The sequence below is a fragment of the Aspergillus piperis genome (assembly GCF_003184755.1).
Source record: "Aspergillus piperis CBS 112811 unplaced genomic scaffold BO85scaffold_31, whole genome shotgun sequence".
Taxonomy (NCBI): domain Eukaryota; kingdom Fungi; phylum Ascomycota; class Eurotiomycetes; order Eurotiales; family Aspergillaceae; genus Aspergillus; species Aspergillus piperis.
This window is the reverse complement of record NW_020291621.1, coordinates 69,919-86,493: the sequence shown is the minus strand read 5'-3', so window position 1 is coordinate 86,493 and position 16,575 is coordinate 69,919. Positions and strand designations below refer to the sequence as shown.

The following is a 16,575-nucleotide window of genomic DNA, read 5'->3' as shown; positions in this document are numbered from 1 at the left end:
TTTATAATCCTATTTACGACAGAATTATCAATCTTTCTTATCCATTTAGACCCTGTACTCTGTGATAATATATATCCCATTGAGACAGAGATTATCTTCAGGTTTGCTACATATTCTCGCAGAATCCATTATCGTCTTTTGTTTCTGTAGTATCATTTCACGTTACTTCTCCCACAGGTCAGGGACCAATCCATTACTTAGTTATCTCATTAATGCGACATACACATTAAAGGATAATACTACTAGCTGTAGTATTGAGGTGCAGCTCAGAGTATTCAAAGACATCACATGCTCGCTTTCGCTGGCCTCTACCTACACTGCATGTATCCGCTGCGACCTCACCGCGCAGTATACCCTCCATCAACAGGAATCACAGCTCCCGTCATCCAGTTGGCATCCTCACTCGCCAGCGTCACGGCCACCCGCGCAATGTCATCCGGCAACCCGGGCCCATTAAAGGGATGTCGTCGGATCAAGTCCTCCGCGGCGTGCATATACTCCGTCGTTTCTTGATAGATAGCTGTCCTGGTATCTACATGCCTTGTCAGTCATAGCCCACGACTATCCCTACACAAAAGGCTTGAAAACTAAGTGAGAATACTTACAACCCGGACAAATAGCATTCGCATGGATGCGATCGCGCGCATAGTCCAACGCTACCTGACGCGTAAGATTACTCACAGCCCCCTTGGAGGCACAGTACGATGCTGTCACAGCTTAGCATCATCAACAATATTGTGCCGTCTACCTCGATTCAACCTACGATTTTCCGTCGCTGCCACGATCCCAAGAATGGATGACAAGTTGATGATCCATCCCCGATCGCCCGATGGATGCGGGTCCTGCTTCAACATCTGCGTGATGGCATACTTGCTACCCAGAAAGACCGAGCGAGTGTTAATCCGCATGGTGGTATCGAACAGTTCATTGGTGGTTTCATGAATGCGAGCCGGGGTACGGGATTCCAGAGAGACGCCTGCATTATTGACCATACTACATATAGATTGTCAAGTCGTCAGGTTCCATGAGATAGAAATTTTGGTGTCATGTCACACATACATATCTAACCGACCAAAATGCTGTGCAGTCTTCAGCACCGCATTTTCCATCTGTGATGCATCTCCCGCATCAGTTTGGAGGAAGAAGGCCTTTCCTCCCTTCTGACTGATCGCATCGTGGGTAGTAATGTCCAGTTCATTCGGCACCGGCGAGCGTGCAGTCGGAGTGATGTCCGCACAGACAACCTTGGCTCCTTCACGAGCATAACGCAAGGCGATGGCCCGTCCAATGCCCGAGGACGAGCCAGTGATGAGAGCAACCTTGTTGAGAAGACGCATGATGGTGACAAACTCTAGGGGGAGTATAGCTCGCAGCTAAGAGGAAAGGGATCAACCTGATATACCGATTACTCCTGGGTCCTCGTATCGAGGGACAGACATTGTCGGCCGACACGAGCTTGATGCATTCGTATTCCTGCAGCTGTTGAGTGGTCAATGGTGGATTCTGCTGCATGATACTGAGGGGGGTTGACCTGTTGTTGGGAGTTGTGCGGGGTAGAGGCGGTCGATGCGAACCAGACAAAGAGATATCATCCCTTGCGGTCAATTGAGTTGCACAGCAGCAGCTCTCTCGGAGCATATCCGATGCTATGATTGAACAACAAATACTACAGCTGTATGTACCCCGCCTGCTGTTCCTCTGGTGTACACTGTCAGAGCGTTCAATACTACGACTACAAGTGTCCAGAACAACATACTAGAAGTTGGCTTAACAAAGCAGCAAGACAAAATAGTATAACGATTTGAGAGGTCCTCGTCCAGGAAAATCACCGCTGCGACCGCCGTCTGTTGCCAATGTTCCTCAGAAGGGAGGATTGCGTAAACTCCAAGCGATTCCAAGAGCCAGTATAGAGATAGGTTAGCAACATTAATCGCGATCAAGCCACTGCCAGAGATGCATGGTGTATGTATCCAGGGCCTTGTCACCACCAAGAGCAAAACCCGAGGCAGAGCATGTCATCAAGATATTAACCAACATGCAAATGATACAGATCTCTCGCACATAACACAAAGATAAGAAAGGTCAAACCTCCAGCCAGCTAATCAGCTATCAAACCCACCGACCAACACCATCCCTACAATGCCAAGATACCCACATACATACAAGCATAGCCACACACCAGCCTCTCCCAAACCACACATCATCACGATTCATGTCAAAATTCCTATTAGCTCACAGAAAATAGAAAACAAGAAAGAAGCAAAACAAACAGTTCAAATTCGGAAATATCCGCCAGGGATGATCGTAAACCTAATTAGGACGTGGGACGTGCAGGAATGTTAGGGTGCAACGTGTCATAAAATGAGCAAAGCCACCCCCTCCTTTAGAAAGGGAAGACAGACATGCCAGATGCAAACTTTAACCAACGGAAAAAGCTCGAGAGCCTCATTGATTCATTACAAATGGCATGCCATTCCCATCGATTCAGACATTCATTCATGGTCGGAGGGTATTTTCCACGGGGGCATTCTCGGGGCATAAAGGAGTAAGATCTTGTCAAGCAGCCATTTGTGCGATGCGTATGTTGATGGATGGATATGCTAGTGGTGTAGTACAAGGAAGAATGTTCACAAACCTTCATGACAGAAATCCGGGATGGCCATCTTAAGTAGGAGTATTCGATCCAATGATTTTGTTTCCAGCTTCAATTGATTCGGATGAATGTATATACACATTGGCAGGCTTCAACAGCAGTAGTCATAGCCATAGCCACCGCCACGGTGGCGCTCCCGTGCTGAAGATAGGTTAATAGAGGTGGGCTGTCGAAGATTAAGATTAGGGTTAACGGAAGGATGCAAGGCATCGCAGTGCTAAGAGACTAGTGCATCGAAGGCGTTGCGAACCTAGAAAGAGGGTTCAATGTTCTATCCACAGTAGTATATTAGGCTGCTTCCGCATGAAGCTTATGTGTAGGGCTCAATTACAACGTCCGTCACCTCCGGCTCTTCAGCGTGACTTTGTAGGGACCACCGGTTGCGAAGTGCAGCTAAGCCCGGCCCACTACTCATTCGGTTGCTCCGTCGCACGCCAACTGAGCGCACAGTCATGTTGCGTCCCAGCCCAGTGGAACCAGGGCCACGGTTCTGTGCACTCTCTTCCAGTTTCAGTACCAGTCCAACCGCTTTGTGGTCTTCCGTGAGCTTGGGCCGTCGCTTGGCAAAATACCGGGCATATTTGTACAGAGACCAGTAGTTGCTTCCGACATTGATAATGGCGATCATGATCTTGTAGGGCATCTGCATTTTCAGATTAATCTCAAATACACCGCGCAATATTTCATTGGGAGGCTCATCTTACATAGTAAAACAGGATAATCTTCAAGCTGATCCGCTCTTGCTTCAATCGCAGGTGAATCTCGTTGAAGACAATGGCGTTCAGTAGGTACAGCGCGAATGTGGCCATGATGAGAGAAATGCAAAACTTTGGGCGGACGACGAGGGATATTGGGAGGACGAACGGGGCTAGAATGGCAAGGACAGTCTCATACAACTGGTGCACATTAGGTCTCATCGTTGATCTCAGAACTCCTTGAGGGGAGTTCAGGGGAAGAGAGGGTGGACATACCTCCTGCAGTACGAAAAGTTTCGTGCCGATTTCGTAAACTCCCAACTTCCACGATTTCACGAGGTAAGCTACATTGTACCGCAGGCCGTTGACAAGAAAGAAGTTCCACCGCATGAATCGCTGCTTGAAAACGGTCATCTCCCCAAATCCACCCCGTCTTTTCTCGGGAGCGAAGAGAAACGAAGGGGGCGCGTGAGTTTCCACAAACACAGAGCTGCACATCTGGATTCTTCCGCCGAGCCGTCGACAGCTGTTGCCCAGGAACCAGTCCTCGCTGATGGAGAATCCGGGATGATCCTGAAGGGTATCTCGGAGAAATGAACGTTCCCAAAGAGAAATGGCCCCATGAGGAAATGTAGCGCTGCCGATGCGTCCAGCGAAGGTGCGCTGCAGCCCCGCCAGCTTGTACTCCAGATCCTGCGCTTGCTGGCAGTATGTCCCTGGAGAGGAGTCCGCAGCAACAGCCTTAATCGTGTAGCCGATACAGCGGACAGTGTCGCTAAGCCGGGACACTACGACGGGGAAGGTAGGCGGCAAGATGCAGTCGTCGTCGATAAGGAGAGCATAGCGAAATTTCTTAGCAGCGTAACATCCAACGAATAAGGCGATGATCTTCGATCCGACTGGGCTCCAAATGTGATTAACTCCATAGGGGCGGCAAACCTCCTCAGTATGGTCAATTGGCGTTAGGGCATCTCCATTCGCGATCACGAATATGTGTGATGGAGGGAAGATCTTCACGGCTGCCTCGAGGGTCCGGCCCAAAACAGATGCTGCTCTGTAGCAGGGTATGAGCAACGCAGTATCGGGGGCTGTCGGACTGATGCGGCGACTTTCATAAAACTCGGGATCCGGAGCGTCTTGCTCAAAGGTAGCGAGAAGTGGCGTGAACGAGTAACTAAGTAGACGCGAACACGGAACAATAAGCGATGTCTCTTCATGGCTTCGGATGGGCAGAAACCTACAAGACTGCCAGGCTGATGACAATGGCCCAGCCTCCCTGTAAGATGAACTTGTGGCGCATCAACCAGTACAGCCAGTAGATAGCACCTTTCCACAGAGGCATCCCCACCAGCACGAAATACACGAATGCGACGTAGACCGTGTATGTGCCATATTCGATCACCAACTGGACCCAGTATCTGCGTTCGTGCTTAATGTTCACCAAAGTCGCCCGGTTGTAGAGGGTTCCCAAGCTGCTATCGCGGGCTCGACCCATCACACTCCGCAAAGACTGGCGAAAAGCTTTCGCGGGTTGACTGAAACTTCTCGTTTCGATGGCAGGAGGGGGGTCCGGTCTAATGGAAGGCTGTTCGCTCACAGCCCGAACTACTCCTGCCCCGTCAGGAGATGCGGAATTAGGGATACAACCCTCGAGCTCCACCGGATACACTCCTTGGGGTCCATGCGGCGTTTCCACTACCACCTGGTCCTCTAGAAGCGGGTATATTGTCCCTCTGCCTTCCTCCAAAGCCCCCGAGTGACTCGTTTGTCGTCGTCGGGCATCGCCTGGATCCACTCCAGTGGCCGGATAGCTGGCGCCAGGTTTTCTTCGCTTGATGACAGACACCTCCTCCGCTGGGTTTGGAGCAATCGGCTGCGGGAACCAGGGTTGCAGGGACGCCTGATTCCATAGCTGCCTGAGTGACGCGGCAGCTAGAAGAGACTCGGGAATAACAATTTCCTCTGTGAGGGGCTCATCGAATGGAGTAACCATGCTGCCTGATTGAGGCCACTCTGCAGGATCAGGGTCATGAGAACAAGCCTGGGGAGGCCCCTGGCATAGTTCCCAATAAGGGCCAGGGGTCTCTCCGGGGTCAGCATCCTCGGCAGCAGAGGGACTGTGCATGTAGAGTGGTTAGCCTATCGCTACCGCACTTCAGACCGGCCTTGTGACCTGTCACTAGGTGCGCGCTTTGGGCTGTCCGCCTTTATCTATATAATGAATTTTGGACGATCGGTCGTCACGGAATGTCTGCAGGTCGAATTCAATGCGTGTCTCTTTAATGGTGGTTACACAGGTCGAGGCCTGAAGGCCTCTTATCGAACGAGTCATGACATCTACACGATGGCATGATTGTGCATTAACTACCCCATAGACCATAAACACTGCCTTCACAACGTCTAGCGGAGATCCGAGTCAGCGCCATGCAGTTAAAGCATAGCTGGCTTTGAAGTATGCTACGCTCCTTGCGCACGGACCGAGGATCTGGGGCATCTGCCTTGGTTGTTGCTTTTATTTTAATTCTACCTTATCTGATATTAGTCAATACGCAGTCGTGTTGTTTAGGATTCCCATGATCCGAACCCTAGAAGAAAGGTGAAAGCTCCTCGCTGCGACTGAGCCGATCAGAATGATCATTTCGCTTCCACGGACAAGGACAGGAGTGTTCCCGCAGCCTCCCTGGGGATTTTCGTCCTCCCAGCTGGTCCCGTGGACCTAACCAACAGCTTCACGTCTATTCCTTCAGGCTACTAGCTGAATTGGTGGGGATCTTTGCCGCCCGCACCTGGCGTCACGGCATCCCCATCGGCGGCAAGGGGTAAACAGGGAGATCGGCGTTCTGAGACGCTGGTTTGCTGGGGCTCGCGACAGGACCAGACACTGACTCGATTCACAGGTACAGTAGGATGGTGGTGAAGGGAGATGATTGGCAGACTGGAAAAGATGGTTTCATCTGGTGGACGGATAATAAACCCGCCCACATTGCTGGGCCGCATACCAGGAAATGGGATCCGGTATTCTGCCCTTCATCCATCAACATCTCACTGTGGCTGTACCTCTGCGGATCACCCACCACCACAGATGACTACTCCTAATGATCCAGGCAATTCTATTCTCATATGGGGAATGAGTTCCGCCAACCAGAGTGGGCTGTTTGTAGGAGCTCCAAAAGCCATGGCTTGCCATCTCTTTATGGGCTTGTCAATTATTGAGGTCAGCTATGTCCATCGTAGAGGTTTGAAGTCCATCAGTTATGGGCGAGGCAGCCGAGAATGGGAATATATCAATTACGCTAAGCCTGTGCCTGCCTTCACAACGGACGATGTTGTGTAACCGATTGAACTGAACGTTGGAGTTTAAGCAATTCATGTGAGATCACTCAGATACCAGTGGTCTCGTGGGCCCCGATCACTGTTTGTTTACCCGGTTCTATTTCCTAATTTTGGAGGGCCGGCTGCATCGCACGGCCCGTGCCTTCTTGCTGGTACATCTCGTGTTCACGGGCAGCCGCACCACCGTTAACGCGCCTTCATCACTGGCAATGGTTATCATAGAATGAAGATCTCCAGAGGGTACAATCCAGCACAGGTTGCCATTCTGCAAGGGACTGCCGCAGAGGAGGCTTCATGGTCGGGCTGGTATTGATGCGACCAGACCGAAATACAGACTCAGCAAGCGATGACAAATATAAAATCAAGAACATAATAGAAGTAGATTATCGACATAGTAGCAAGCTAAAGAAGGGATAAAACCACATCAAGGAAGCAATAAGAGGACAGGATTTTCAGAAGCAGCATACCAGGGATACCTCAAGAACAGTGTCCCAGCATCATTTAATTAGGGCCCAATCATAATGACGGGAAACATTACCCCTTAAGCCGCCAGACCAATCATGCTCTCTGTGGTCGGGTACAATCTTCCAGAACTGCTACACTCGAAGTTAAGGGACGGCTGATGCCGCTCCTCCCCCATAGTCGAGCTTGGCAGGGACGTCTCTAGTGCGCATGGACAATACTGATAGTAAGAGAGCTGAGCACTGTCCGAACAAGGCAACAGCCATAATACTCATTGTCGAGGAAAACCAAGATTCTGCTCTAGTGGAACATGACTTCGGGATAGGCACACCAAGTCTCTAGTACTGTCATGCGTCCAGGCCTTTCATAGGGTGTAGATTCTTCTGAATCCGACTCAATCATCGAATAGGACCTGAGTCGCAGCGGTAGGCATCTTTGTGGCTCTTCATTATGACATGCACTGTTCCAATTATACGTCGCGGTTGTATTTTCCGGCACAGGGTGAGAAGCTCTCCTTACGCTGTGGCGCGATGGCCTTGTGAGGTACTCGCAATGTTGCTAACCCTAAGATATGCATTCTCCAACTCTTGGAGCTATTTCGTGTCGCATTGAGACAAAGGCCTTACAGGTTGCGGTCATCGTGTACGATCCTATTGGTAATGAGGATAGTAGACTAATCATTTGACATGACATCGTGTAACAACCTTCCACCATGACAGCGGCGATGTGCTACTATAGAGCCAGTCTTTTCATGGTTCGGCAGGTGTCATGCTCTTCGGGATTCGAAGAGAAAGCAAGGAGTATCCGTTGCGGGCCCATGTCTCACTCGCTGATTACAAGTATGCCGCCCAACTCCACGGCATAGTCCACAAATTCCCATAGGGTTGTCCCATTCTTCGTGTATATCATAGATATTGTTGAGAAATTTGACTGAGTCGTATTTGAGCTGTGTGTCAAGCAGCAAAATTTTATTTATTTTCATCAGCAGGCATTGCATCTTTCGAACTCATTGTTGCCGTGGAGAATGCTTGACTCAGTGAGTCCGAAACATGATTCAGTGTTCAGAGGTCAAAGCGTGCCTGGTGCTGAGATGTCATTTTTGTTAGCCTGTACTTAACCGGCCCATTCTCAGAGGATTCATAATGTGACCTTAGAGCGACAGCATTAGGACAATCGAAGAATGCGAAGAGTGGAGTTGGAATCCAAGCATCATATCTGACGGGTTCAGCTGAGCTGGAGATGTACCCTTCGAGAACTTAGGAGAAGGTGAAAGAATTGACGATGGTCATACCATTCGAAACCAGTCGATCGGTCACGAGCCTGTGATAGCGATATGAATGGCGTCTTCCAGTAAGTGCAATGGTGGTATGTCTACCAAACATGTTCATGAGGTAGACAAAGTAGTGTCAGACCGGTTCGAAATTTTTTTGCTGATCCAGCAAACGTACATACAGATAAGGAGACACGAAGAAGACAACAAGATCAGTTGCTATGTCCTTGGATGGCCAAAACATCAACATTCACAAATGATGCACCTGTAAACATTAGGTACCTCCCAATGCCCGCTATTATTGAACTGTCGGCTACGGTAGGTCGGAAAATAACACCAAGTGCATCCTGCGGTGTATCGTGCCTAGGAATTCTGTCTTTGTTTCTAGAATTATCAATGAAGAGTAGTACGAAGCTGTTGATATATGTGTTTTGTCATTGAGCTTCTCTCGTAATGTTTGAATACGGTGTTTTACACAGGTTCACCAATATATACTACTAGTAGTCTTGGTGGAAAGTAATATCGACACATGGTATGTATGCGAGTGCCGTCCTATTCGCACTTTGAGAGTAATTCAATCCGAGTAGATCAAGGGGAACAGTTTCACAAATCATTCTCATGATTCTCTTTCTCGATTGTGTATGAGACCATCTATCTACGGTTACTTTGCATAGGTACAAAAAGAGGGGAGCCCCCTTACCTACCAACCAAGGTTATTGTGTTGGATCGGATACTTGCTGAATATTCGAGGCCTGGAAGACACTCAGCTAAGCCCTTCAAACTCCTTGATAAGTATGTCAGGTCTTGAAATTGGTAGAAACAGTCCTGGTGTCACAATAATTCTGTCACCCCCTCCTGCTCAAAATGTTTCATAGCCCTTGCCTGCGAACATGTGCTATCGCACTGCCAGACCCAGTCTCCAATGTGTGGCCTCCCATGAGAAATACTCTAATATTGAATAATCACAATAGAAGTCTCTACGACCTATACGCGACAGCCATATACATCTTCGCCTCATCGACCAACACCCCCTTCGCACCCGCTTCTACAACAAACCTCTCGACAAACAACCTCTTTGCCTCACTCCTAACCCTCAAATCACCAAAATTTCGAAACATGGGACTAGAAACAGCCTTCTCAAAAACATCCTCCGCATCAGCAACATGATAAACACGATCCTGAAACGACTCCGTCAAGAAAACTGTCTTGACAACCAACCCAGCGCCCTCCAGAAGCTCCCTCAAAGACCATTCCCCCTGTACCCAACTCTCATCCCACACAAGCTGCACCCCCAAATCACCACTAATCTTTTTGAAAATTCTACTAACAACATGAACATCCCTCGCCGCCACATCCGTCACGATCCTCCCACCAGGTTTCAACCACCGCATCCAACCCCTAACTGCCCTGCCAGGATCAGGCAGCAACACCAACGCCGCAGCACAAGTAATCAGATCGAAGCCCTCCTCTCCGCGCAGAAGAAGACTCTCCAACCCAATACCCGATAAATCAGAGATATCATGTTGGAGAAAAGTGACCTCCGAACCGGTCTGCTGGGCTTTGTGACGCGCCACGTCCAGCATGCCAGGACTGATGTCGATTCCAACGACCAGGCCAGATTTGCCAACTGCTTGTTCGGCGAGGAAGGATACAAGACCTGTGCCGCAGGCGAGGTCAAGAACAGACTCGCCTTCGCGGGGGGCGGCGGTGCGGATGTATGCTTCTGCTAGGGCGCCGTGGTGGGAGGCGTCGTAGTTGTGGCTGCGTTCATCGTAGATGGACTGGATGATGGATGTTTGAGGGGGCATGTTAAATACTAGATTAAGTGGTAAATAACCAGTAAAAATGTCTTTGTTGAAGGAAGATGAATTTAAAAGTCAGATCTTCTATCATGATGCTGCGGTCAAAGTCATATATATAAAAACGTTAGTACTCTCGCTTATACCCGGTGACCGCGCTTGTAAGGTTACACGTTGACGCAAATGCGTTTGAAATGGCAAGCGTTTTAGATCATCAATTCTGATGGCTTATCTAGTATTTGAACTTTTCTTTAGGTAGCCTCCTCATGGTTGTGATTGGTAAAATGAGGTCCAGTCGCCTTGATGCTACATCATCCTCGGACCATACCACTCCGGACAACCTCTGTAAGCCCGAGTCTTCACCTCTTCTCTTCAAATGTTTATACCTCAGATTTGGTATTTCTATCTGATAAAACCTGAAATACAATAGATGTCTTATTATAATAATCATTCTCGTCACTGAACATATCAACGCCCTCGTGTCTCGCTTCGCAGTGGTCTCTAGGATATGGTGGAAGAACAATCAGCCGATGTCAACCAGTGCCTCAACCTCCAAGCAATAGTCCTATCCTATCATTTGTTCGAGTGTTACAGCCAATATCCCCAAAAGCATACCTCCCAGATACTGCCATCTATCTATCTACCTATCCTACCACATCTTCTCCCACCACCTCCTCGCCCAATGCATCCTAGCCAACTCGGCCCTCCTTCTCTCCAAGAACCCCCCATCCTCCCAAACCCGACACTCAGCATCCACCTCAGCCTTGCCAGAATATATATCAGCCTTTGCCGGATCCACCAACTTGGTACCCTGATAGACCTTCCAAAACACAAACATGACCGCCCAAAACGCCACGCCAAAGTACGAAGTCACGAACCCCTCCACACTGAACGGGACGAATACCGTGAACCCATTGAACAGCGTCACCGAGCATCCGATGATCAACGCCACAATAGCCGCGTACGGCTGACACGGCGACGCCCACGGGAGGAACGTCTTCCGATTGATGCCTTGTGCCTTGAGGGCACGGTACCAGGCTAGGAAGACGCAGACCATGCCGGTGTAGGTGAGGATGAAGGCGGTGGTAGTGAGATCGACGAACCAGTAGAAGACCGTCACCGCAGAGGTATCAGCGACAAGGAAGGTGATACAGGACAGGAGGGAGACGACGAGGACGCAGTTGATGGGGACTCCGGCGGAGGTGCATTTCAGGAGAAAGGCAGGGGCTTGGTGATCGCGTGCGAGGGAGTAGAGGGTGCGGCTGGAGCTGTAGAGGTAGGCGTTTCCGCAGGACCAGCCGGCTAGGAGGATCAGGAAGTTGATGAAGCCGGGGAGGCCGTGGATGCCGAGGTTCTGGATGCCAATCACCCATGGGGAGGCGGCAGATCCGGCAGCTGAGGATTCGATAGCACTGATGAGACGAGGATCATTTGGGGAGCAGATGATGCTCACGGCGAGGACACCAATAACGTAGAAGCCGACGATGCGGTAGAATGTCATTTTGACGACGCGGGGTATCGTGAAGCGTGGGTTCTCGATCTCACCGGCTGCCAGAGCCGGGAGGTCGGGTCCGGCGACGGAGAAAGCGGCGTAGATGACGACGGAGAACCAGCCCAGAAAGCGGCCGGTGCTGCCAGTGGTGTAGTACTCGTACATGACGCCGTGCGTCCAGTTGCGGAAGCCGTAGATGTCGTGGTGGGGATTGCCGCCCAGCATGGTGATGAAGGTCAAGAGGACGAGGCCGATAAGAAGGAGGATCTTGGTGGAGGCCATGATGAATTCTGTCTCGCCATAGTATTTGACGGCGACGATATTTAGGAGGAAGCACACGACCATGGCCATAGCAACCCATACAGCTGGGTTGACGCTGGTGTTCCAGTACTGCATGACTGTTGCCACTGCTGAGTATTCGGTGCAGAGAAGCATGAGTCCGCCGTAGAAGTATACCCAGCCCCTACAGATGTCAGTACAAGATTCAACGATGAGTTGGGGCTCCGTACATTGCAAATCCGAATGCTGGGTCGATGTACCGCGCTGCCAACTCGAATATAGATCCCCGGATTGGCAAGTAGGCGCACATCTCACCCACGCAAAGGTTCGTGGGCCAGATGAACAGTATACCATAGAAGAGATATCCCAAGAACAAGGACAAAGGTCCTGCATCACGGAGGTAAGAACCAATGCCGACAAAAAGGCCTGTTCCAATAGATCCTCCAATGGCCATTAGCTGCACATGGCGCGATGAAAGCCCACGCTTGGTTTCGTGGTATTCAATGACGGTCCCATTTTCCGTATGAGAGAGACTATCGTCTCCAGACTCTCTGGATATGCTAGCTACCGAGGTTGACTTTCCCATGGCTGACTTTGGCAGATGTGTGGGTGTGGACGGCGAGGCCATCCATTATAAACTCTATCGTCCGTCTGCATTGACGGCAGGAACTGATAAGTGCAACTTGAATTGCAGATGGAGATAATGCAAAGTTCCAGCGAAGAGTCTGGGGAAGCATACTGGGTGATGCCATTCGTGGAGGAGCAGGACACGGATCGCGATAAGAGGCTGGATCATCGGACGATCAATCAGAAAGACAGCCGATGTTATCAGAGTTATCACGTTGCCGAAAGAGGGAGGAGCTGGCGATGCCAATCTCGCCAAGTGATAAGCTCACGCGCCATCGTTTCCGTCTTTATCTGTATCTGAGTTATGATCATATGCGCAGATGGGCATTTACTCTGTGGATAAGAACCGGCGATTGCAACCAGCTTCAAACGATTGCAAGAAAGCAGATGTGACAGTCTCGATCCACCCACACAGCAAAATTCCACATAGTGGATGAAAGTTCAGCAAAGAAGTCCTAACATCGGCTTCAGCATGGAATGCGACATGTTCCTACAGAAGTCGCGAGCTTCCAGTAGTTCACGATCCTGACAGACGAAAGTCATATTTATAACTGCTTTGTCTGCTGGTTGTCAGGTGCATATGGTCAGCTTGGTTGATTCCAAGAAAATGAAAGCAAGATTGGTCAGTATTGCTACGTATCCTTCAACCTAACCTATATTCACTTGCTCACAATTCTTCAGAGCTTCCCCGCCGTTTACCCCGGATTATCCTCGCTCGGGCTTGGGAGGCGCCTGTGACTTCCCCTCTTTTGTCGGGTTTTGATTTCAGCGCCATGCCTGTGGCTTCGGAGTCGCGGTGCAAAGCATACCGACTTGCATACTGACTCGGTGGTGCCAACACTTGGCTTGCTCTACTCAGTCTTGCATTGGCTCTCTTTGGCCAATGACAAAACCCTGGATGTACCATCAACTACGACCAACGCGACGCCATGAGATCTGCATATTTGCATCGGCCCTATAAGCAGGACTTGGCTTGACGATTTTTCCTGTTGGTGGAATCAATCTAATACATTTGCATGAATCCGGAAAATATGCGATATAAAGCAGCTGGTGGTGTCTTGCACATCATGACCTGCGCTGGTTCACAGACAAGAATCTCCAGCAGTCACGATGAAGCTCTCTTTCCTTTCCGTGTTTTTGACCTCCGTTCTCGCACTCCCATCTTCCCTCTCATCGCGAAATGATATACCTCCATTCTTCCTCCTAGCCGGCGATAGCACCACCGCCGTCCAATCCAGCGGCGGAGGCGGCTGGGGCGATGGCTTCATCAATACAACACTTCATAAAGGAGCCAAAGGTATAAACTACGGCCACAACGGAGCCACAACCGTCAGTTTCCGATCCGGAGGCGACTGGGCCACTGTCCTGTCCAAAGTCGGAGAATATAAGTCGGACTACCGAGCCTTTGTGACCATCCAATTTGGCCACAACGACCAGAAGGCCTCCGCGAACATCTCTATAGCTGAATACACCAGTAATCTGGAGCAATTCGCAAAAGATGTCAAGAATGCAGGAGGCACACCTATTCTGGTGACGCCCTTGTCTCGTCGCAACTACGATAATTCTACTGGAACGCCTCTCGTAATTGAGAACTTGGCGGACCAGCGAGCGGCGACTATTGAAGCTGCGAAGAATACCGACACGTCTTATATCGATCTGAATAAGGCGAGTACAAATTACTTGAACAGTATAGGGCCGGCCGATGCATATACGTACAACTTGGCGTCGGATGATTATACTCATTTGAACGACGAGGGGAGCATAGTGTTTGGGGGAATGGTGGCGTCGTTGATTGACCAAGATTTTGCAGAGCTGAAGAGTGATGGCTATGTTAAGGTGAAGGCGAAGCTTCTGACTGCGTTGGAGAAGGGAGAGTACTACTGGCCTTGATCGCTGGTTCCTCGCTGAGATTTGAATCATCATATGTTGCTTTTACACTGTGTTTCGATCTATGTGCAATGGCTAGTGGATAGTATTTATCAGGCAGACAATGACATATTCCACATCCCCAGTTTGAGTGTTAACACGATATGTTTGTGTTATTCTTATGCTTTGGTCACTAGCAAAATTGATTCAAGAACTATCGTTCCAGGTCTTTGCGACCCTGTTGCTGGGGCCATCAAACAGCAAATCTGTATCCCAACCAAACGTTTGTGCATCCATATGTGTCATCCAAAACCAAAGAAATCTATTCTATGAACCGAATAACCTCCGATAATCTGCTCCACTGACTCAGCTTAGCAGGATAGCACATCCAGTGTAACATTCTTGATCACGGCTCAAAGATATAGACGTCTCACTTTGGAAATTCTATAAGATATGAGTATATCATGGTCGTCAGACATCGCAGGGGCCCTTGAGGTAGCTATATAACCTTGAGTATTGGATCATCTATCATTGTAACTATTGACAACAGCAGTGTCTGCCCTTTTATGTACTCAGGGAATATTCCACCACTACAATATGGATCGTTGGGTCTGAGGCAGCTGTATCACTGTCTGCATTTGGTGTTGGAGACGTTGCACATAAGATCCTCTACGTGCAATGTTAAGGTAGTTTCACGCACTGAACTATGCAAAAATATTTGATGCCAAAGCGTAATACCTCACAGATTAGAAAATGACACGAGTATCCCTGATTTATATCTTTGTCTATATAATAACCACCGAACCGAAGCATGTGATATCCATGGATCCTTCAATCAAGGTCTCTGAGCTCACTAGATATGTCCAAAGTACAACAGCGAATATTTTGAATAGAGATATATCCTCTCTGAGCAGTCTTTCTTGTCTCAGTCGCCCACAGTATTCCCCATGTTATCCTCCCAGCAAAGCAGAAACAGACTACAAAAAGAAGCAAGGACCTCTCCCCCCATACACACAATATCCAATCACGCAGCAAAGTCCACAAACAATGACAAACAAGCTTCTGCTGCCAGATGACATACCTGCGCAGCACATCAGCCCAGATCTATAGCACGGCGAAATACAGCCCTTCTATGTATGCAATGTTATGTGAATTATTGCATGGGCTTCTGCAAGGTTCGATGGGTGTCAGCAGACAGTTCTCTGCAGAGGAAGTAGACGTAAGACAGTCTGGTAGACTTCAGGAAGTAGTAGGAAGTATAGGCTACCAAATAGTACATAGGGAGTAAGTGTTGAAACCTGAGAAATCTCTCAACACACCACTACCGTCCCACCACCACCACCACACCACAACAGACTCAGCTGGCACACACACACACATACACACCAGCTACCTACTTGACTTCCTGATCGGCAATCTTCATCCGACAGCCATGACATCCCTCGTTACATCCCCCAAAAATAACAGCAATAAGACAAAGGAGAAATGCCATCTCAGACGCAGGGAGGGAGGGAGGCGAATCCCGAATCAAGAAGGTGACAGTGGAAGTGCAGTCTAGAGTCGGATGCAGTGCATGAGAATTGAGACAATAATAGCAATAGCAGCAGTCCAGTCCAGTCCAGTCCAGCCAGACCCGAGTAGTAGTACTCACTAACCTACTAGTAAATTAGTTAGTTAAACTACCAAGTTAGTTAGAAGTTAGTAGCTAATAGCAAAGTGTTACTCGGCCGTGACATCGAATAACCACGCAGAACTAAGAATCGGCTTATCTCCGTTCCCTCTGATTGCATACAGCCGGTACCCTTTGTTACCATACTTACATACAGACCCAAATACATTGTCACAGTTAAATGTCTCAGCCAGGTTCACCAGGCAGTCATTCTTCATTCAGTGCCCTATATTCACTTCTACCAGCATAGACATAGTTGAAATACTCCTCCTTCCTACTACCACACACCCATCATCCATCATTCATAATCCATAATTTACCATCCATCATCGATCACCCACCCAATACCGTATAACCCAGTAAACAACATAGTAGTAACTTTCCCATTCCACATGCAGGGACCACCCAAAGGTCCGTGCATCCAACCGGT

The 16,575-nt window shown here is 49.1% G+C and overlaps 5 protein-coding genes across 5 annotated transcripts; 1 reads left to right on the top strand and 4 right to left on the bottom strand.

The window, feature by feature from the left end:
- Positions 1–85: 85 nt before the first annotated feature.
- On the bottom strand, positions 86–1,537 carry BO85DRAFT_453968 (SDR family NAD(P)-dependent oxidoreductase). The gene is made up of 4 exons (XM_025661171.1): positions 1,060–1,537; positions 764–993; positions 606–707; positions 86–532 (listed from the first exon to the last, which is right to left on the bottom strand). Exons 1-4 carry the CDS (start codon positions 1,335–1,337, stop codon positions 339–341), a joined length of 804 nt encoding a protein of 267 aa, XP_025510367.1. The 5' UTR covers positions 1,338–1,537; the 3' UTR covers positions 86–338.
- Positions 1,538–2,963: 1,426 nt separating this feature from the next.
- On the bottom strand, positions 2,964–5,473 carry BO85DRAFT_472635 (glycosyltransferase family 2 protein; the record flags this gene model as incomplete). The annotated part of the gene is made up of 4 exons (XM_025662570.1): positions 2,964–3,296; positions 3,358–3,549; positions 3,625–4,522; positions 4,590–5,473. 4 exons carry the CDS (start codon positions 5,471–5,473, stop codon positions 2,964–2,966), a joined length of 2,307 nt encoding a protein of 768 aa, XP_025510366.1.
- Positions 5,474–9,390: 3,917 nt separating this feature from the next.
- BO85DRAFT_481821 (class I SAM-dependent methyltransferase) lies at positions 9,391–10,260 on the bottom strand (the record flags this gene model as incomplete). Its single annotated transcript, XM_025663075.1, has 1 exon — positions 9,391–10,260. Exon 1 carries the CDS (start codon positions 10,219–10,221, stop codon positions 9,391–9,393), a length of 831 nt encoding a protein of 276 aa, XP_025510365.1. The 5' UTR covers positions 10,222–10,260.
- A 601-nt stretch (positions 10,261–10,861) lies between these two features.
- On the bottom strand, positions 10,862–12,569 carry BO85DRAFT_524336 (putative proline permease; the record flags this gene model as incomplete). The annotated part of the gene is made up of 2 exons (XM_025665407.1): positions 10,862–12,167; positions 12,214–12,569. 2 exons carry the CDS (start codon positions 12,567–12,569, stop codon positions 10,862–10,864), a joined length of 1,662 nt encoding a protein of 553 aa, XP_025510364.1.
- A 1,132-nt stretch (positions 12,570–13,701) lies between these two features.
- BO85DRAFT_453967 (rhamnogalacturonan acetylesterase) lies at positions 13,702–14,614 on the top strand. Its single transcript, XM_025661170.1, has one exon. It carries the CDS (start codon positions 13,721–13,723, stop codon positions 14,498–14,500), a length of 780 nt encoding a protein of 259 aa, XP_025510363.1. The 5' UTR covers positions 13,702–13,720; the 3' UTR covers positions 14,501–14,614.
- Positions 14,615–16,575: the final 1,961 nt, after the last annotated feature.

Excerpts from the sequence above, each read along its gene's own strand:
- BO85DRAFT_453968 (XM_025661171.1), bottom strand. The coding sequence starts at position 1,337 with ATGCGTCTTCTCAACAAGGTTGCTCTCATCACTGGCTCGTCCTCGGGC. Across the intron at positions 994-1,059 it reads CATTTTGGTCGGTTAGATAT|TATGGTCAATAATGCAGGCG; the intron begins GTATGTGTGACA and ends ATCTATATGTAG. Across the intron at positions 533-605 it reads GAATGCTATTTGTCCGGGTT|ATACCAGGACAGCTATCTAT; the intron begins GTAAGTATTCTC and ends CAAGGCATGTAG.
- BO85DRAFT_453967 (XM_025661170.1), top strand. The coding sequence starts at position 13,721 with ATGAAGCTCTCTTTCCTTTCCGTGTTTTTGACCTCCGTTCTCGCACTC.